The sequence below is a fragment of the Wolffia australiana genome, chromosome 11 (assembly GCF_029677425.1).
Source record: "Wolffia australiana isolate 7733 chromosome 11, ASM2967742v1".
Classification (NCBI taxonomy): Eukaryota; Viridiplantae; Streptophyta; class Magnoliopsida; order Alismatales; family Araceae; genus Wolffia; species Wolffia australiana.
Window position 1 is genome coordinate 14,032,538 of NC_135845.1, and position 23,603 is coordinate 14,056,140.

Here is a 23,603-nt window from a genome sequence, read left to right on the forward strand (position 1 = left end):
AATGGAATGTGAATGAAGTGAGTGAAAACAACAGAACAGAATACATGACGAGGTGATGATAAATCAGGATGAGAACTACGGAGAAGTAATAATACTTCTTTTCTAATTTGGGGTTTAATATGTAAAGTAGGGTTTAATATAGGATAGGAGGGTTTGGAGACGAGATGTGATGGAGATATCGAAGTGTGGCATAGGGATGATGGATGTGTATGTGGGAATGAAAGAGGAATAAAATGGAGGAAAGGGTGGTTTTGGGTTATTTAAATGTTTAGAGAGGGAAACACGTGACAATATGGTGACAATGTGGATGATATTTCACATAGGTGGAAGATGATATGTGACATGGGTGGTCGATGACAATGGATCGTGATGGGTGATGGTGGATAATAGTGATGAAATGGATATGATCTATCTAAGTGAATGTGTTGAAGAATGATCAATTCAATACAAGAGACTAACCTTAGATCCCTATGTTACTAAAGCATATCAGCTTCCCCACTTCTCTGTTCATGTTCTCCGAGGACTCAAGACACCAAGAACACTCTTGTGGGACCTGTTGGGTTCTAGAGGCCTAGATCTTGATGAACAAATCAAAACAATTTGCAGTGGAAGACTTGAACGAATCGAACGGCATCAACAAAAACATCGAATCAATGTACTTTTCTACGAATCTGATTCGTGATTTCTTCGATCTGGGAGCGAAACGAGTCAAGATGCTCAAATGTGCAGCCTCTAGACGTATTCACGTGATCCTCGGCATGTCATATCTCCTCCTTCTCCTTGACGAGCCCCATTCTACCTCCACCATCGTCGTTACGCCGTTCCGATTGCATCGGGCATGGAGAGGGGTGTGGGGAGAATGGAGAAGAAGGGGAAGGCCACTGAACAATTCTTGCTTGGGCGAATTTCGTTCAGGGCCTTCCCCTATTTATACTAAGTGGGTATTTTTCATAAAACCCCCAAAACTTAAGTATATCTTCCGATGTCCAAAAGACCATTTGCGTGTGACCTCTAGGCCCATGTATCAGTCTAATTAACGACTCTATCAGCCCAATAACCTTTATTGGCCTTCCAAATTAATTAACTGTATCATCATATAGATTAATTAATATCAAATCGATTTAACCCAATCAATAGGTCGAGTCTTCGACGCGTGGGGTGCCAAGCTACACCTCGTGTCCTAGAAGATACAAAGGAGTGTGTATCGACTCACTCATGGAACATGTTCGTCATCAGTTACCATGTATATATAATCCCTCATCCACTTGACGCTCCTTGGACGACTTAGGGTATGGTCAACGATCAAACCCTAATTGGTCATCCGAGTCAGTACTGATGCATTTGGAAATCATCGAAGAAGTCTTCTCTGATATTTCACTGCCCTGGCCAAGGACTTCGTTGCATCGTCTTCCTTGAGCTGTCACCTCTTATACCGAGGGTGGACGATCCCATCTTGACCACTCAATTGTCTTCGTGAACTTCTTGATGTACCCGAACTAAGACAGTTTAGAATCCCATGATTAGAGATTCGTTGGCCATAGCCAAAGTACAACCGTCCGTCCACAAGACGTCTTTGGTGTCTCAGGTCTAAGGACCACTTACACAACTGCCACGTGAATCAACCTGCTTGACAGTTTGGTATAATACCATTCAGGGATTCGTACGTATCAGTTCAGTGAACTTTTTCCACTATAGAGCGCCCACTATCTATCCTTAGTGTGGCCACACTAATGGCTACGGGATCGGCCATACTCATCATATGAACGAGGCTAGATATTGCTATTCTATCCAAATACTTTGATGTCCTTCTCACGTATCCTTCGAATAGGAATGTTTAGAACACATGCTTAAAGACTAGTGATCTCTGTATTACGATCTCATCATAATTCACTAAGTCCGATCATATATTCACGGACTTCATTATAAGCATCACACGTGCACTATAATGAATATGTTGTATTATTGAACATGGAACGAGATGTGGAATGTGTGATAGGCTTGCCAGCCACATATATTTCCATCAGGACCTTCAAATCTTCACTTTCTTTTAATAAATAACATTTGGATAGTCTCTCACAGCTATTGGAACCCAAGAAAGTTGTGCCGTCAATGACGAAGTATTGACAATTGGTGAGGACATGAGATAGTCTCATAGATGATATGCCCAAGTGATGATGGCAAAGTTATATACAAACATCAATGTAGTAGAGGTTGCTGAATGTCAAGGAAAATGAGATAGAACAAAAGTGGTACAATGTACAGGGCCAATATTTCTGGGGAGGGAATGGTACTAATGTGTAAAGGTGAACCATGGTGTTTTTGAGAGAAAGAGTGGTGGCGACGACGTCAACGCATCGATACCCGAAGTGCCACCATCATGATCTGAAGTCAACATCTTCGCTGAGGACGTGCGGCCATTGTCACCGGATCAAGTCAACACACCAACAACAAGCACGTCTCCACCCACACACGCTCCTTCACGAGTCCTGACATGTCGCCAAAGGCAGATCCACAACTGCCCACTGACGTGACACGAACCAGGTTGCTCGTCTTTATTTTTATTAACTATATTTTCTCTTTCCTCCAAGGCCTATATGTATAGGCCATTGTTTCAAGAAACACTTAGGCAAGTCATAATTCAAGAATTGAGTTTTCGTTAGACTCTTCTTGGAGGACTTGCCCTACCTTCCCTATCCCCTTCCCTCCTTCAGGTCGCCGCCGCCACCGCCTTTGTCGTCGCCACGGCTACCCTCTCTCTCTCTCTCGTCCATTCTCTCCCTCTCTTTCTCTTTCTTTCCCCTCTCCTATCTTCTCCTTCACCTGCCTAAGGCTACCCGCACCAAGCACCAGTGCCGGCCGCCCGCCCAGGAAAGCCCGCGCTAGCGCTCAGCGCAGGCCAGCCCCGATGGCGCCCGCACGCACCAACCCTGCCGGCGCGCGCGCGCCAGTCCCGCCGGCGCTCGCGCGCCAGCCCACCGGCGCCGCGTGCACCAACTCCGTCGGTGCCTCATGCGCGCCAGCCCCGCCGGCGCCCCACGCACGCCAGCCTTGCTAGCGCCCGCGCGCGCCTGTCTCGCTGGTGCTGCGCAAACCAGCTCGATCGGCGCCTGCATGCGCTCGCTCCGTCGGCGGCCGCGCGCACCAGCCCGTCGGCGCCCCACGCACGCCAGCGCCCTCAGGCGCTCGCGCTCAGTTACCTCTGTCTACCTTCCATCTGTGTTCTTCGCTCCTCCGTCACGCTCCTCACTAGGGTCGTTCAACACCTGGAACGCCTAGAGATTTTGTCCAGTGGGCCGTACAATGCCTAGAATGTTTAGTCCCATCATGACGTGAATTTCATGCAGCCTCTTCACGCACTCCGGTGCCGAGGTACACCTGAACTCTTTGGTGTCGAGTTTGTTCGTCCAGTGCTCCGCGAGAATTCGTCCACCGCCGTTGGATTTGTTTTTGGATTTCTTGGAATTTCTACAACTAGCGGAATAGGTCTTCTCGTGAGATTTCCCCACGAACGTGAAGTTGGAATTATTGAATCTGGTGCTTTGTTTTCATCACGGTGGTTGAAGACAATACTCATGCCCTCGACGAGGAAGGGGACTGCACCACTAATTTTTCACCTGATTTAAGTTTTCGAGACTGATCGTGTGGATTTTGTGGTCTGATTTATCCATCCTACCCCAAGCCCATCCTGCCTCCATCACCCTTCGTCGCCCTACCTGTCTCCTTAGTCAATTGTTCAATTTTCTCTTGAGTCGTCCTGCATCAAAGAGAGTGACCGGGAGAGAGAGGAGAGAGAGATGGGCCTAATGGGTCAGTCTAACATAATCTATAATCAAATCAGGTATCAGAAAATTAAATTTATCTTGAATAGAGTGAACCGAGAATTAAATTTGGTGCAAGCTGAAATGACTGATGATTCACTTACATAATTTATCGCATAAGAGTTTTTTTAATTTCCCATTTGCAACATACATCAGATAAGTGCAGTTCATGTATTTTGTAAATCGCCTTTGATCTCAATGAGGTCATGGGCTCAAAAGAGATCACAATTATGCTTTCATATGAGATACTCCTAACATTGGACAAATTTTAAGGAATTCATGGAAATGTGTTATTTGTGTTGCAAAAATTTTACATGTTGATTACATGAGTACAAATGAAATTTATACTTTGAATGCATAACTTTTTTCTACACCATTACTATTTCTTTTTCCTGTCGCTCCTCTCATCCCCTATTGAATTAGATGATGCACAATGTATGAATAGTCAACTATGATAAAATTGTAAGCACATCGTATTAATGGAGATTTATATAGGATGAAGTGATTGGAAAAATATGTCAGATAATTCCCCCAATGAGTCAACCATCGCGCACAACATGTGCATTTAAGCATATTTAATTACCATCAGATAGTGAGAGTTGCTGGTCCACTTAGCGCTTGTTTACAAAGAATAATAGGACATAGAAATTAGAACCGTTCGAAGGAGTACGGCATTGATTGATCCTAATAAAAAATAAATATATGATGCAACAGTAGTTGAGCCCTAACTTCACCTCCATTGACTTTTTTCCTTGTGGAAGAAGACACCAAGCCTTACCCAACTGTGTCACAGTGAATTCTATTGTATCAGTCCCTGTAGCCTCATGGATGGACGATCTCATAATCATTTGTTGAACTAAGAGGGGGTGAATTAGGTTCACTTCTTTTTTATTTATATGAATTCCTTGTTCAACTCTCTCTTACTTCACTCAAAGGACAATAATTTTTTACCCTGCTTCGGGGCACTAATGTGCCCTTACTGCAGCCGCGCCTCGCTCGAGGAGTCGCCCTGACTCCACTAATCACTTTGGCAAATGCAAAGTGAGAAAAACGGTTCATGATGTACAATCGCTCGCACTGATCTCGAGTAATCACACACTAAAACACTTGCTCGGTGCCAACGTCTCCCTTGACCTCAATCGAGTGCCTTCTCAGCTTCGAGCTGCGCTCTGAGCCTCCCCATTAGTCCACTCTGTGCTGACGAAGTCCTCACGTCGCTGGCCTCCTTCCCGTGTCCAAGTGGATGTGATCTTCCTCCCTTTAGTGCACTTCCCTGAAAGGTAATATGATGACAATATCTTTGTTGACCTTAGGTTAACTTTTCTCCTAACCCTAGTTTTCTTCTGAATTCTATTTTCCCACTTTCAAGTCACAAACAGTGTATCAAATGTCAATCAATTTCAACTACCAATGGATATAATCAGATGCAGTCAAAATCTAAAATAATATCAACTGGTAATAAATCTGCTCAATTGTGATAAGATAGTCGGATGAGATCAATTGATGTTTACTAATATCAGAAATATTCAAAGTAGACAATCAGATAAATACAAACTAAAAGATCAATTGTCTTAACTCAAATCAAATGTGATTAACAAATATCAATTCAAATAAAGCAATTATAGTAATTCTGATCGAATGTGATTTTGTAGATACCAAACTAATTCAAACAATTCAACTGTGTATATCCTGATCGAATCTGATATAGGGGATATCAATTCAAATCAAACAGTTATATATATTCTGATCCAATGTAATTAGATAATATCAATTTAAATCAAACACTTGTATCAAATCTGATCAAATGTAATAAAGATATATCAATTGTAATTGAAGATCTAAATGAGTATCTTCAAGAAATCGATTTGGATAGTTATTGAGATTTCACACAATACAAAATTCAAATTCAAATTCAAATGTAAGAGATGAATGGATAAATTTCGAATTGAATTTGTTATATCTAAAGAACAATGATTTTCAAGAAATTTATTTAAAACCAATCAGAATTAGGGCGCCTGAAATTATTCCAATATTTTGAAAGAATCAAATTCAGAACTGATTTGAATTACTCAATGAATTCAAATCGATTTAAAGCTGTCAATAGATTCAAAAATCAAGAAGTCAAAGAAAGTTTGTTATATGATTTCAAATAATAGCAAACTTCAAAATCGAATTGAATTTTATATCAATTAATTTGGTAGTAAAAGCGATTTAATCTTTAATCTATATCAATCAAGATTTCAATTAGATTTTAGATTTGATTTCACACAATCAAGAAACCACAATTAATTTGTTATTTAGATTTCAAAAAAAAAATCCAACATCAAAATAGAATTTTCAAATTATGAATGATTAAATTTTGATTTGAGATTCTAACTTCTGACGATCGATGAATTTCAAGAACCTTCAAATCAATTTCGAAAATCAAGAAGTCAAAGAAAGTTTGTTATATGATTTCAAATAATAGCTAACTTCAAAATCAAATTGAATTTATATCAATTAATTCGGTAGTAAAAGCGATTTAATATTTAATCTGTATCAATCAAGATTTCAATTAAATTTTAGATTTGATTTCACACAATCAAGAAACCAAAATTAATTTGTTATTTAGATTTCAAAAAATCCAAGATCAAAATCGAATTTTCAAATTATGAATGATTAAATTTCGATTTGAGATTTTAACTTCTTGAAATCAATGAATTTCAAGAACCTTCAAATCAATTTCAAAAATCAAGAAGTAGGCACCTGAAAATTTATCAATGATTTGTTGAATCAATAATAATATGGAACAATCAAACCAGGAATTTCTTGAAGAATCAGAATTTCCAAACATGTAGATGATGAGATTCACCAGCCTTGAATTTCTTCACAGCCAGCCACAACTTTCAAGAACTAATCAGTTGAGGAGAGAGATAACAGCTTTTCCAAAGAGAGAGAGAGTAGGCGCTCCAAAAAAAATTGAGGAAAAAAATACAAATGGCTATTTATAGCCTTCAACCCTTATTGGGCCCAATTTCCCTTGTCTTTTTGGGCTTCTACATTAATTATAAAATTGTTACCCATAATATACTCCATCACATATTTATCTATTTAATATATAAATGTCTATATATTACTACTATATTCAACTACTTAATTAATTTCATTTAATATCTATTATATTAAATCGTCAAAATCCTTTTCCTAACACATTTAACGGAATAGTTAACGTTAATTGTTATTTTTAAGTCTCTCTTTTTAATAATTAGTGTTCTTTATATCTCTTCATTTGCCTCTTCTTAGTACACTATGATGTATTCCTCTCTCTGTTTATCAACCAAATTTTGTTGAATATATCAAAAACCATCAGTTTCCTACCTGTCTCCCTTTACTAACAGATTAATCCCACAGAAAAATTTTGAATCGAGGTGCAAATTTCGGACTGCGCATTCAAAAAGACTTTCGTCCATACAAACTTAAACTGCCCACAGTCTCATCTAATCTCGTAACCTATTTCTTTGAAAGAGATGGATAAATAGACAACAATATCGCTAAATTTATTTGAAAATAGACTGATAGATTAACAAATGCGTGGACAGATACATATGGGTAGAAATAAAAAATGTGGATGGTGGGAGAACGCGTGAAGGAAAGAGAGCAAGTTCTGTTTAAATTGATGCTCGAAAGTGACGGCTGATTGGTGAGTGAAGACTTGCTTTTAATTTGGAACGTGCGAGCTTCCGCGGGTGATCTGCGGTGGAGGAAGAAGATTCAGTCAAAGCGCTGAGCTGCTCTATCTTTTCAATTCATTTCTCTTCAGCTTCATCTACTGATAATTAGAGTTTGTAGACATGGATGGGAGGCGCGGTGGCGACGGTAATGACCGCGCATGGCTAAAATTATCTGTTTCCTCGGCAGGGACGAGAAAGAACGCGTATTTTGCTATTTTCTGGGTTTTCTTGGTTGCTTTCTTCATTTTGGTTCTTCAACATCGAGCAAATTTCTGGGTTCCTTTCTTTCGTCATATAATCGACAATAGCGACACCAAGTTGCCGCAGCGGCCACCGACTGGTAAGTTTTTCCGGTCTTTGAAGAAAAATAATAGATAATTTTGTACATAGGTTGATGGATAGACAGATAGATAGATTGGTAGACTGAGACGCTGAAAGATTGCCCGATTTCTTTCAAAGACAAAATTTAGAGAGATAGAGATGGCTATTTATTCGTAGACCGTCAGGTATTCGAATACCTACAGATTGATGAGTACTTGATTGATGGTATACAGAGTAAGTGGATATGAAGAAGGCGAAGAAGCGAATTAGCTGGATAGAGAGGGAGATAGGCAGATAGATTGCTACATGAATAGATAGAAAGAAAACTGCTTTAGGTAGACATTTAGTTACGTTTTTAGGTACATGTAAAGATAATTACAACAACTAATAAATGGAAAAATATTTAGATTAATAGGTAGATAGCGACAATTTCAAAGATAGTACATAGAGAGATGTTTGAAATATTTTTCCTCAGATTCAGAGAAAGAACGGAAATAACAAGGTACGTTGTAGGTATTGCTGAAAGCCCCGCGGGAGAAAGAGTCAATAAAAATAGAGACAAGTTCTTGGGAGGGCTTCTCGCCGGAGGAGTGAACGCCGATTCCTGCGCTAGCAGATACGAGGCGGTGAAGTACCGCCACCCTTCACCCTACAAACCTTCATCTTACTTAGTCCAGAAGCTCCGCAACTACGAAGAGAACCATCGTCGATGCGAACCTCATTCCCATGGCTACAACAACACCATTCTCTCCCTTATCAACGCCAACAGCACCAACTCAACTTCATCTGACTGCAAATACCTTCTTTACAGGCCATTCAGCGGTCTAGGAAACAAGATTGTCACTCTCATTTCTTCATTTCTTTACGCTCTCCTCACTGGCAGAGTTCTCCTCATCGACCCAAAAATAAACTTCTCAAAACTCTTCTGCGAGCCGTTTCCTAACACCACTTGGATTATTCCGGAGGATTTCCCTGTGAAAAATCTCTTTCTCCAAAAAGGCGACCCCTCCAGCTACGGATACTTGGTAAAGGAGAAGGGTAAGTTAAGCTCGCTACCTTCCTTCGTCTACGCCTATGTGATCACTGATTACGGGGAAGAAGACGCTCGCTTCTTCTTTGAAGAGGATCAGCGAGCTTTAAAGGAGGTTTCATGGCTGCTTATCAGATCGGATGTCTACTTTGCACCGGGCTTGTATATGAATGAAGATTTTCAGCCGGAGCTTTTTAAAATGTTCCCGGAAACAACAACTACCTTCCACCATCTCGTCCGCTATCTCCTTCACCCTTCGAACAAAGCATGGGATATCATCACGAGATATTACGACACTTATCTCTCTGCTGGTAACGAAACTCTGGGCGTTCAAATAAGGGTCTACGACGAGCACATGTTTCCCTTTGAGATCGTCTCGAGGCAGGTAGTGGACTGTATCATGAGGGAGAAACTACTGCCGGAGATCGTTCAAGATGGCACTCGAAAGATACAGCGAAATTCGACAAAGAAAATTAAAAATGTTCTTCTGACAACGTTGTATTCGGGATACGATGAACTGATTAGAAACATGTACTGGGAGAATCCGACAGCGAACGGCGAACTTGTAAGTGTTCATCAGCCGAGCAAGGAGCAAAGACAGATAATGGAAGATACACACCAAGATATGAAAGCTTGGGCAGAGATCAACTTGCTGAGCTTTTCTGATGTGTTGGTGACCAGTGGAATGTCAACTTTCGGCTATGTTGCGCAAGGACTTGGTGGTCTCAAACCTTGGATTATTCCAAGGCCGGATAGGTTTCCAAATGCACTGTCTAAGGACCTATCTTGCTTTAGGGATATATCTATGGAACCCTGCTTTCACTACCCGCCGGAGTCTCTTATTAAGAAGAAGATGGAAGGTAAGCAAGATGAGGTTGCAAGGTGTGTTAGATACTGTCTTGATGTTGAGGGAGGCCTCAAGGTTGATAATAGAGAAAGTTAATTGTTTGAGAATGCAGTGTAAAGATTATCAGCTGATCGGAGGGGAACTAATTGAATCGAATAATATTGAGATTTGTATATTCTTCTTGATACGTATATCTTGCTTTCCATTACTAAATTATACAAGAAGATTGTCAGAACAATGTTGTGTCTGTGTTGGTGGAGATGTTTATTCACTCGTAACTACCGATTTTTATCACCTTTGGACTTTTCATTTCGTCTTTCTTTTTGGGGGGCCCATACATTTTTAGACAAGGGGATTCAATAGAGAAAGAAATGTGTGCACTTTCGTAGAATAGGTTTTGTCTTTCTCTTTTTCTCGAGAAACAAGAATAGAGGTTTTTTTTTTGAAAAGTTCAGATTTTTAGCTATTTCCTACAGAGGGGAATCAGATTTTTATTTTGAAAAGTTCAGGCACTATTATCAAGAAATTTTGGCCGAGGACAGATCAACGATAATAGCTATCCGTGTTTTTAGAGTTCGAAGGAATTTGATCAAGATAGTGAATTAAATGTGCTATGGAACCTGGCAGTGCATGTTCTACTATTATCTTTTGAAAACATGGGTGAAGAAATGATAGAAGTAGTTCATATCCCGGGAGAGGCAAGTTTGGAGTCATTATAAGAGTGCAATGGTGAACGAAAGATAATTCGGATGTGCCAATTGTCGCTTTTGAAGTTTTAGAATATTGTATTATTTGTATTTCTTATGACTTGAGGAGATAAGTTATTTTTATTCATCCATAAATGATATGTTGTTCCTTGTGTTTGATATGTAAGGATTTATTTTCTAATTACAATACTCAGTTTAAAATTAAATATCAAACCAGAAATGGAAAAAAATAGTTCAAACTATAGGAGGATATAAATTGGTATCTGAGTTGAAATCAGGAGAGATGACTTAGTTTGATGTTGGATGTCTATTTCCAACTTTACACCCACCACGTCAATGTTGCATCAAATAATTAAAAACTCAACTAGAGATGATTTAGACTTTAACAATGAAGATATATTTTCAAATAAATGGAAATAAATACTGTTAACTGAGACCAAGAAATCTAATATTTGGTAGAAATAAGTCACCGCAATATCCAACATGTTATGTAATATGGAATCACATAATATTGTGTCCAGTGTAATCCACAATATGTTGGTTCCACTTATGTGATGCCACTAGCTAGGGCAAAGATTTGATTTCCAAAAGATATTATGTGGCTGTCAATCCACTCTCACTTCTATGGTTTATTTATGTTAATTGAAAAAAATAAATTCATAATTATTCCCATAAGATGTTTATATAAAAATCCTTGAATATATATATAATGACTATGGGAATTCTAATGAGATCATAATACGGTGATCAATAGTAATTGGACATGTATTATAAATATTACTATTCAAAGAAAATTTAAAATTGACAGAAAAATATCCAAAAGAATAACATTATAAGATCCTACTAATACGATAAGTATGGTTTATCCTGTAGCCATTATAGTAGATATACTAAGAATGGACGGTGTGCGCTCTTTGGGGATAGAGCTTACTGAATGAATCTGTATGAATCCCAGAATGGTATAACACCTAAACATCAATCATGTGTTTTCATATCACATTCATGCAAGTGGTTCCAAGAACTCAAGAACCAAATGCAACTTGTACATGGGTGGATATATTTTGACTACGACATACAAAATAGAATCCAAATTAGCGTTAGCTCAGAGATAGCAACCATTACATGAAGGATATTGAGTCGTCCAGATGGAATGATTAATATATAAATAAAAATTCAAAACCACCCTAACTAGCTTATGGGGGTTAAAAATAAAAAAGAGATCAAACTAATTATCCATTCATCTGCCCTTGATATAGGAGGAGATTGACTCAAGTAAGAAGATGTATTAAATTATTTTTCAAAGGTATGAAGATATTGGAGAAGATTTTCTCCAGAAATTTCCATTATTCATTTGCATAAACGAGAATGATTAGGGAATGAAATTGCATAAATAACTCTCGTAATCAGGAAAAAATGATGTGAAATTCTCCCCCTTTGTTTATTCATATCAGCGGCAATCCCTGCTTCCACATGTCCCTTTGGAATTGCATCCCACAATCACGACCATTAGAGTATGAGAGAATATACATTCACCACCAACTCAAATGTGCCAGGTGTTTTGATAAACGCAACTTGACATAAATTTTTGTATTAGCTGAAATAAATAACTAGATTGGTTTTTTAATGTGTCATGTCATTTCATCCACTTTCCACTGCACGCCTTCATTTACTTGTCTCCGTCACGTGTGCTCTGCTCCCAGTCATAAACTGACACCTCCTCGGACAGAGTGTCCACATGAGTTAGTTGATTAGTATCACCTCACAAAATCTAAGCTCTAGACACATGTATTGCACAAAAACCTGTTTTTTTTTCAAGGCGCCATAACATCACCATCATGAACGCATTTATTGAGAAAGAGGTATTCTCCTCTTTTTCCATTGGGCCATCTATATTGTGCAGTATTTCCCTTTAATATGGTATAACTTATGTAATTTATTACTATTGTTTAACTAAATTTGATATTATATCATTTATGTTCTATGGAATAATTTTTAATAAAACAAAATTATATATCGGAATGAATTATACTTCTTATTTTTTAATTATGATGGAACGAATGGTGTCATATAATGATTTATTGATTAAGATTGATATTCTTTCCTTACTTTCTGTTTTAAAATTTATTTTTGAGAGGTTTAATTTACATTCATTCATACTGGAAATTATTTCTTTTAAATATCAATAAAATGCTGTTTATTAGGATGTCTTAATTAACGAATCTCGTACACAATAGAACTTTTATGTGGATATTGGTGAAATATCCTTGTACCACTATTTAACATGAAATGTTACTAATAGTTTGAAAAATATAATTTTAATATCGCATGCTTGAATGATGAAAATATAAAGTTTTCATATGGGAAAAAATATCCATATATTTATTTACATCCACTTGATATCATGGATGTCTCACTGCTATGGATGTGATATCTTCCTTGTGTAATAAACCATATTATGATTTTCTTAGCCCAATTATTATAAATCCCATTTCTGTATAAGAAAGTACTTTTTTGCCTTATTCTGAGCATAAAATATTCACTCCCTAAAAAATTGGGTGATTCATTTTGAATTGATATATGCTCATTATAGAAAACTGATTTAGTGATTATTGATATATTATTATATAATCCATGCAAATCAATTTAATAAGTTTTTTTGATGTTTAATACAGTGCGCCTGATTTTTGTAAACTCTATTATATATCTTGATGCGGTTCTTGAACCATTGGGGTTTGGCGCATGATTCGAAACTGGGATCACATCTCATAAGTATGGTTACTAAAATCTATGTGTTCCACTAAAAAATAATGTGATATCATAGTTTTTAACATGCATTATCTCAAGTCAGTCTGGAAAATGTCTCAAAAGAAACTAATTTATTACATTCTAGTACACATTTTACTTTATCCTCCCTCAAAATTTATCAGTTATTTTTAGTTTAAGTGGCAATGGAATAACCTGAGGGGGGGGGCGAATTAGGTTCGCTAGCTATATTATCTTTTTCTTTGTCAAGTGACCTCTATCATTTTTCTAAATAGGAAATGATGTAGAGGAATTGAGAGACATCTATTTTTTTAGACATCTTAGGCTAATTCTTAATGTTATTTGCGGGTATCCTTTGCAGAGTGGTGATGTGACCTAATAGTGTTTGTGTGAATGCACCCAAGTAAATAACTTGGAAATAGGGCCGAACAAGGACACCAAGAAAAGAAAATTTTGGCTAAGCTGTGTCGTCCTCAACCCTCAAGGTTTTCCATGGAGTAAGAATTCTTGACCTACTTCAACTTGGCTCTTGAAGCCTCCTCTACTTTGGCCCCCAACTCCTTCTTATGGCACCCAAAGCCTTAACCTGACTGATCACAAACATCTAACAAGAAAAATCTATCTCTAAATAATATGTATTTATCCTCATGGACACTTGGTATATGATCAGTGTCCTCTTGTAGTATTGAAGACAAGACCTAATTTCATGTATGTAAACATGAATATTCTTTCACATCTGAAATTTGTTTATTCAAAGATAACAATTAGTAAATGTGATTATGACTTCCCTGCAGCAATACCTCCCTGATGCACGTTGTCAAGGTCCACATCCAAAATCACAATTGAACACATAGTAATTTCAAATTCCAACTCAAAATTAAATTCAGAACTCTACAGCCGACTTTCTAGGGTTAACTTTTAAGGGTTCACTTGGTCAAATACTCTAAATTTGGAACACCTTCAACTCATTTAGGTAGATCATCAATCATTCCCATCCATCAACATCCCTATCTATCACCATGCTTTAATGTCTGTTTTGATGAATGTTCAAAGTGATGCATGCCTCAATATGAGTTGTGATCAATGCACAATTGGCCCTCAGTCAAGTAGTTGACTGATTGTATGTGAAGGTAAAATAGGAGCCTTAAATATATTAAAAGACTGCTTAGTTTGACCATACGCTGAACAAGTCAAATCATATATTTAGGACTTGTATTTTTTATGACATGAAGATTAACATAGTTTTTGACACTGTTCAAGTATTTGTGTGAATTTGTCTTCATTTGGTTTGTTGAATAACTTATCCAAAGTCCTATTTATTACCTTCGAGTATTTAAGGCTGAATTTACTGATGATTTAATGAAAATGAATTACATGAAGACATTGTTATCCAATGGTGATATGTTTACTTAAATGATGTGGTAAACATACATAAAATCTCAAGATTATTTTTAAAACTCAAATCATTGGCATAACAGCTAATTTTTGCTCTTAACTCTTCAAAGGTGTTTTGAACTGATGGCAAAATTGTAAATATAAAAAAATTCAAAATTAAAATGATTATTATCTTATATTGCTTAATCATAATCAATGCATATGACTGTTGGACTCTTGAAAGATTACCATTATGCCCTTTTGGATTTCTAAGTCCATATATATAGTTTTGAGCCCTAATTTCAAACCCCTTTCTCATAGCCCTTTGAAAATCACAGTCCAAAATCTAGAGAGATGTCTCAATTCGTGGAGCAATTTTCAAGCAGTGTTTGAGCAATCGTTGAAGAGATCATTTATTTTTAATATCAATCCAAGTCCATAGAATATAGAATCGTGTTTTTTGGAGTAGGGTATTTCAAGATTCTAAGGAAAGAAAGCCGTCATCCGAACTTCGCATGTCCTTGACCTTGCGATAAGTTTACAATATTTAGAATAACTTTCATACTGATTTTAAGCTTTTTTTAATACATATAAATTGTTCCTGACATCCATAAAAAACCAAAAAATTTGGAATCACATCATTTGGTCCAGTTTGGAAAGAGTTATAAGGGTTTAAAGTTGGACACAAAGGGGTCAGGTGGTAAAATAAGAACGTGGAAAGATTGATCTCTAGATATTTATCTGATTTGTTTTTTAACACATTGTGTGAAATTGTGTTAAAAAACCATCCAGGTGAAATCATTGCATTTGGTGCAGGATAGAAAAAGATATAGGAGTTTTAAGCATCAAAGGTCAAACACGAATCAAGAATTTCATCCAAAGAAAAATGTGGAGGAGAAGAGGACTGAAGAAAGAATGACCACAAAAAGGAGGTATTAGTGAAGGGAAGTCATAGTTATATTTATGAATCTTTATCTCTGAATTAATAAAATTTTGACATAAAAGTTTCTTGTTGAAATACTTAAAATCGGTCCTTGTCTTGAATACTATTTTAAGTAGCCGTCAAAACTAAGTGTTGTTAAGGAGAATACATTATTCAGAAATATATTGTTATTTCTAGATCTTTGTGATCACTCAGGTTAAGGCTTTGGGGGCCAAGTTAAAGTAGATCAATCAACATCATTCATGAAAGCCTTCGAGTGTAGAGGAAGACAAAGCTTCATCGAATTTTTCTTTTTCTTGGTATCCTTGATCAGCCCTATTTCCAAGTGATTTGCTTGGGGGGCATTCACACAAACTTGGTTAGGGCAAATCATCACCCGGGACGGATACCCCCGAACAACATTAAGGATTAGCCTAAGCTGTATATAAAAAAAATTGTCTCCCATTTCCCCTACCTCATTTCTTAGGTAGAAAATTCCTAGGCTAATTAAAAATAAAAAAAATATAATATAAATAGAGAACCTAGTTCACTCCCCCCAGGCTATTCCTTGGCCACCTAAACTAACATAATGTAATGCTAGTGATAATGTGACACTAAAATTGATGAGAAGTAAGTCACCCAACATCGACGAACACTAACAAACACCAAGTAACGGTAAGTAAGATCTGAGAATGCCACTAGGTTCCCGATGATCCAGACGTTGGGTTGAAGGCCGACAGTGTGAGCTCGGCTACTGGCGTTAATGCACACGCCCTCGACGGTCCCAACCAAGGACATACCAATTGAAATCCTACTCCTTGGAACGTGAATCCTATCTATCACTAATCTAACCCCCACGATGGAGAAAACGTTCAAAGGCATTAAAAGAAATAATATAACGCCGGCAGGGAGTTATGAGCGTATATGTAGCAGCATGTGGGGAAATGTCTGATTCGTCAGCAGTGGACGGCGAGCCGCACATAGGCACAATGATGGTGCAGGTAGACGCAGCGGTGTGAGTAGGCACGCCGACGCGAGTAGACGAGTCAATGGGCGTGAGAGCAGACACAAAAATGGGTACGGCAAAGGCTTAGGGGCAGCAGGTTGTGGTGGCATGGCATGGTGGCAAGGCACAACGACAGTGAACATGGCGGTTGCAGGGAAACAGGCACAGAGATAGAAAGCATGACGACAATGGGCGCGGAGGGGACGGGCACGGTGGAGACAGGTTCGGCGGCAGTGGGTGCGGCTAGCGTAGAGCCAACGGGCCAGGCAAGCTGCGGCCCGGTTAGCAACCAGCGATTGAGGCCGCGGTGGGCAGCGGCGGCGCGCAGCGGTGGCGGGCAGCGACGGCTGGTAAGGTATTTTCCTGAAATGCCCCAAAAGCTTAATCTTCATATATCTAATAATCACAAATAACATGTCACTTTAGTAGTATTTAAAAATATTTTAAGTGTATATATTCATTCAAATGACCATAATACATGTATTTTAGACTTCAAATCATCTATTATATTTTATGTTTGAAGTTTTATTTAAAAGGTTTTGTGGTATTTAACAGTTTTTTATGTGATAACATATATATATTATTCATTTTAAAGTTTTAGGGTTTTATCAGATGAATATAAAAATATTCTGGTTCTCTGGAAACTTTATGTAAGGTTATTGGATTAAAACTAAAGAGGAAAATAATGTTAAAAGACAGAAAAACATAATTTTGGATTGATTAAAATACATTTATCATTGATTAAATTTTCTAATGGTATTCAAATTTCTCAATTTTCTGATATTTTGATAGAATTTTATGACATTAAGGTCATAAAATTGTTACGAGTCAGAATATATAAATTAATTTATGCAATGTTCACTGGAATTTTTACTATTTTTGGATTTTTATAATTGTCATGCTACTTTGGAATCTGCCACATGGATCAAGGAGGAGAGAGAAAATTGGATGGTTGAGAATTATCAACTTCATACTGTTCTATCTAACAATCCAAAATCATTTTTGGCTTGAAATTTTGAGGGTAACTTCTTGTGCCCATCTATTCGTTCATGTATTTTGATCTACAAATAAACCCCCCCATCTTTGTCAAAATCCACCATCAGAATTTTTTCCTAATTAAGATTAATGGAGTGATCTGCTCATTGAAATTATTATTATGGTTTTTTCTTGCATTGCAAAATTGAAGGATCAAAAGAGTGATGTAGGGACTAAGACACCTAAAAAGAAAGTACTACTCACCCCATTTGCCACACGAAAATGAGGTTAGTCTGATCTTTGTCTTTTAAGACTCACATCTTCATCTTTTTTTCTACCTTATTATTGTCGTGGATAGCCTAGGTTTTTAAAATTACACATATCTCCACCAACTCTACTGATTACCAACCTTTATGTCCCTCCATCTTTGTTGCCACTCATGTTAATAAGTTTATACCCTCACCATTATGTCTCGTGTTGGCACATCCACAACCATATCTGCCAATTTTCGTAACAGTAAAAGTCAATTTGACTCAATCCACTCACACTGATTCCCATCTTTGGGAACTACCACACTGCCGATCAAGATGAATTAATTATATTCAATTATAGTTTTTATAAAAATTCTATTCGATTTCAATATTATTTTAAAATTGTCTAATGAATTCGGGTAAATGGGATAATAGTTATCTCATCATATTAGAGTTATTTTTTCATTTTTGACTAGTTCGATTTGAATCAGGAAATGTACAGCATTTCAGGTCTTATGGTTTCCAACTTAAGAAAGTCAATTATTTAAAATTTGTGCTATTATGTAAACTTATGTACTTATCATTCATGTTTGGTTACACACATATTTGTCAGCATGAATTATGCTCAAATGGAAGCAAGTTTTTTGGATCCACTATTTTTTATCCGTAAGTTATTTTCCATATCTGGACCATCAAAGACATGGATCTGAGGCTAAAAATTGCTCTTTGATCCATATCTGAGCTTTCCACAATACAAATAATTCAAACTCAAATATAGTTTTATATTATTTCAACACGTTGATGGAGTCCTAATTAGTCATCTATGCTATATCTTTTGACTTCTTCGTCTTGCTTGGAATATCATGATCTTGAGATGTCAACTATCTTCTGCCTTTCTTGTTCATCTCATAGCGAATGAGTGAAACACGAGCTCATCCATGGGTGTTTGGTCTAAGTCTTCGGGCTCTCAACTGACATTCCCATCATGTTTAAATCTTCTGAAAGAGAAATCAAGATTTTATCGTTAAGGGCAAAGTTTCTATATGTCTTACCCAATGACTCATTGAGCTTAGGAGCTTGTCTAAGCGCCCCAAATCCTCATCTTATTCAGCCCCAAAAGCCTTCGCCTAGTTGATTCCCAAAGCCTAAATTTAAGTTTATATATATTTTTATTCAAACAATCATTGAGATGAAACTGTTGGAACCTGGCTCTCTCACTTCAGCAACTCACACAGAGAAGGGAAGAACAAGCACTCACTCTCTTGATCTCACACAGAGAAACAAGATGCAAGAACACTTTGAGAGAGAAAGGAACCTTGATGCACACAGCATACTACAACAATGGAACACCTACATATTTATAGGCACTCCCTCATAACTGCCTATAGATCTAAACTCAGCACAGCCACACACCTGTCCATGTACTTGGTCTTCCAAGGAACCCAGTCTTCTGCTCTCCTTGAACTCAGCTCCTGCCTCCACATCACCCTAAACCATGCTGACTTATTCTTTGTTGACTTATTCGAAAAACACCAACTCCTAACTTAACCAAGTCAAGATTAACTTCCCCAACAGAAACTACTGCATGTTGGTTTCTAGGGCCTTGATATGAATGAAACAAATTGGATTGTTGCAGCAAAAAACTTTGAATGGAATTGAAACGACACTAAAAAAACATTGATCAAATCACTTGGGTTTAGCCCTTCATGTTATTCAAGGGTATCAACCTGAGGTAATGATGAGCCCTAACCAAGTTTCTGTAAACTGCCTCCAAGATAAATACTTCAAAATAACGCATAAAAGGGATATCAAGAAAATATAAAGTTGGTGAAGGTTTGTCATCTTTGGGCTCCAAAATCTTCCATTGCCTAAAGATTCATGATCTCCTTTTAGTCGTCCACCAAAGCCTCATCGTATTCAGCCCCAAAAGCCTTCATCTAGTTGATCACCAAAGCCGACTAGGATCCACTTAAAGGTTTTTCATATATATTTGTTTAATTCAAACAAACATAGAGATCCAACTACTTTGTGTGGGGTTCCAGGGCCCGTATCTAAATTTAAAAAATTCAACACAATCAAAGTGGCGTCAATTAAACATTGATTAAATCACATGGGAACGGATCACATCCGTGATTTATTGGATGCTCCGGTGAGCTCCAAAAGTGTGCAACCTCTAAATGTATCCACATAATCCTTGGCACATTTAATGTCGTCATTCAATTTGATGTTCCCCATTCATGCTCAATCATCACTGTTACACCCTCTTGACCATGTCATGAATGGAGAGAGTTGTGGGGAGAAGAGAGAAAAAAGGGTAAAACCCTGAAAATTTGGCCTGGATGAATTTAGTTCAGGGCATTCCCCTTCATATATTAAGTGAGAATTTTTCATAAAAATCACCAAACATGAGGTATATTTTTTTGACATCCAAAAGACAATTTGTGTCTGACCCCTCTAGGGCCATGTGTTAGTATAGCTAATGACTACACTATCCCAATTACCTTGATTGGCCTTCCAAATTAATTAACTATACCATCATACAGATTATTTAATCCAATTTATAGGTGGAGTCTCAATTGAAAGGGGTTCTGATAATCACAAATGATATGCTAATTTTTATAATAATTTCACGCACTTTATGTGTTTATTCTCCTTCAAACAATCATAAATCCATGTTATTAGAGTTTAAAATGATTTGTTTCACTTTTCTAATGAATTTATAATTTGTTTTCATTTTAAGCTATTTTAACATAATTTTCTAACATCAATTTCATGAATAAAATACTTTCACAAGTCAAAAATATATTTTTTGATATATTTAAATATTTAAAGGGGTTTATTATATTTTTAATAAATAAACTTTTAGTACTTTTAATATTTCTAAAGGTAAATTCATAAATAAAATTTTTTTATAATTAAAAAATATAACTTCAAATTTCTTTGAATATATTTAATGAATTAAGTGACCTTTTACACTCCTAGAAGTTTTTCCCACGTTGGCAATGCATCATACAATTCAAAAGAGAGATAAAATTGGAGGAGAGAAAAAATCAGATGGCTCTGATCACTCCAAATTGAAACAATTATATCTAATGATCTAGAAGGAATTTCAGGTGAAATTTTGAGGGTAGTTCCACTTTTCCGTCCTCTATCCATCCGCCATCTTGCATCTATATATATAACCCCATCATTGTAAAAAAGACACCCTTGGATTTTTTTCCTAATTATATTCGCTCATTCAAAATCTTTTTTGGGTCCATTTTTGTACTCTAAACGCAAAGGATTGAAGGAGCAGCATTCAGATCAAGACAAATGAAAAGAAAAGCACCACTCAGCATGTTGGGAAAATAACAATGAGGTTAGTGTGATCTTCTTCTTTTTTTGACTTACGTCTTGATCATTTTCCTTGGTTATAATCGCCAATACCTTTGGTTTCTACTCTCACACACACCACTTTCAACTCCACTGCTCGTTGGCGCATATCCGCCTCCATCTCTACTGCACCAGCAACAGTAAAAGTGTCATCACTCAACCCGCTCTGCCACTCGTCGGCACATATCTGCTATCATCTCTGTTTGCAATCAGCACAATATCTCTTTCATCCACTCCACTCCACTCACGTCCATCTCTGTCTACCATCACCCTACACTGCCAAAGTGTCGGCTAAGTTATTTTAAAATAAGCATTAATTAGTATTTTTTGCTATAACGTCATATTAAAGTTCTCTTATTCTATAAAATGTGAACAAATTAGGTTAAATTAGATTAATAATTTTCTGACATTCCTATAATTATTTTAAATTTTTTTATCTATCTTGTTATCATTAAATTAGATTTGTTCCCTTTAATCAATATAAAAATTCTAAAAAAACTAGCAATCAAAGATAAAAATTTGCCTATTCAATACTTACTCTCTGTGGTTTCGACCCTTACTCGCTCTATGATCATGGAAATTATAATATTGTTGTATAAACCATAAACCTTAAATGACTTATTTAACTCTAACTTTTGGTTCATCAGATTCCAAGCTACACCCCATGCTCTAAAAGGTACAAAGGAGTGTGTCACGACTCACTCATGGAGCCTGTTAGTCATTGGTTAACGTGTATGTAGAGTCAGTCATCTACTTTATGCTCCAAGGGAAACTTAGGGAATGGTCAACTATGAAACTCCAATCGGCTATCCACATTATTCATTTGTACTCCAATGACAGATTAGGGTTCTAGATCTGGGCATCCCTGTGTTCTCCCCTTCTAATGAGGCTGGACTGTGAGAAGATCTATTACATCTTGAAGGATGGTAGAACAAGTTTGAGAGGAGTGTCATTTTCACATCGATTGTGTGGATACATCTTAAGTCCATGTATGCGAACAACTTGAAGAAATTCTTCCATGAAGAAAAGTGAAAACGGAATCAGTTCCACCCAAGGTAATGAGATCATTTACAATTCAATAGATCAATTATGAATTTGATTTCCTCCTTCTTCTGCTAAGAAATATCATTTTTAAAATCAACCGAATCCAAAGATTCAAACATAACTTACATTTCCAAGAGAAACTTCATGTTACAAACTTGAGAGTCTGTTCAATTTTACAGTTTTCTGGTAAATATCACTCGTAAATTTGTTATCATTATTTCATGGACCTATTTGGGGTAAAAACATACACCATATTACATCAAATATTTTTTTCATAAAAATATAAACCATAGAGCATTTTTATAATTTAAAAATAAAGGATGATTGACTTGATTTGTAATGATTCATAATGTTAGCCACCAACCTAGAAGCTGGTTGATCCTATATCTTGCTTTTCACAATGACTATAACTCTATTCTAAGTGGAGGGATTTATCTAAAATAGATGTTGTTCATCTAGTCATTAGTCACTTAACATATGAATTTATCTCATTTTTTATTATAAATCAAGAAGATGGGTTTAAAGAATGGGACAAGATATACATCAAAAAAATATTATCTCTCTTCCTTTAACCTAAACCTCAGGTTCTATATTCATTAAGGTAGATCATTTCACCATTTCAAATTATAATTTCATTTTTTAAAATAGTGCATCATAGTTAATATAAACATATAAATAATTCTTCTATATCATAAGCAAGCAGAAGAAAGCACATTATTTGAACACCTAAACTGAAGAAAACGATCAAGTACTCCCACCATTTTCTTTGACGACTTTCAAATATATTACTAGAATATGAACTGACAAAATTAAGTACCAAATTTTGATTCACCATATTGATGAAATTTACTCGATTGTTCTCGTCCTATAAAATACTCACAAAACCAACACAGAATATGATAATACAAAGATAGATGCTATTGATTTTTCTTCAGCCGAAACTTCTATATAAATTAAGTTATGAACATTTTGTACAAAGTTCTTGTCGGGGATTTGTTTGCCCCCTCACCGCGATAATGTAGGAGAGGGGGGGGGGGCTTAACCAGTCGAAGCCCCCTTCTAAGAGAGGGCACGGGAATCGAGGCATGCCCCTTCTTCTCTTGTCCTTTTGTGAGGAAATGGCCCATTTAGGGGCCCTTTTCTCTCTTATTTAAAGGGGTGTTCATCCCCCTTGAACCCCAATCCAATTTTCAGCTGTCAAGTATTTTCTGTTTATTCTTCTTGTCTCTTCCTCTCTTCTCCTCTCTTTGTCTCCCTTGTTTTATCTTCATCACTCCTTTGTGGTAACTCCCTTGGCTTGGGAGTTCAAGGAGGAGGTTCTCTACCACACCACATGAGAAGCCAGTGCCCTGCACCGAGAGCCTAGGACATTGACGTAAAGATGGTGACTTAAAGATACTCTTATTATCTGTCTCTATACGCTGGCATACTTATCTGGTCCGAGTTGATTCCGCATTTCAACC

The 23,603-nt window shown here is 36.9% G+C and overlaps 1 protein-coding gene across 1 annotated transcript; it reads left to right on the forward strand.

The window, feature by feature from the left end:
- Window positions 1-7,515: 7,515 nt before the first annotated feature.
- Window positions 7,516-10,004, forward strand: LOC144709827 (putative fucosyltransferase 8). Its single transcript, XM_078583474.1, has 2 exons — window positions 7,516-7,868; window positions 8,363-10,004. The coding sequence occupies exons 1-2, from the start codon at window positions 7,649-7,651 to the stop codon at window positions 9,820-9,822; spliced, it is 1,680 nt and encodes a 559-aa protein (XP_078439600.1). The 5' UTR covers window positions 7,516-7,648; the 3' UTR covers window positions 9,823-10,004.
- Window positions 10,005-23,603: the final 13,599 nt, after the last annotated feature.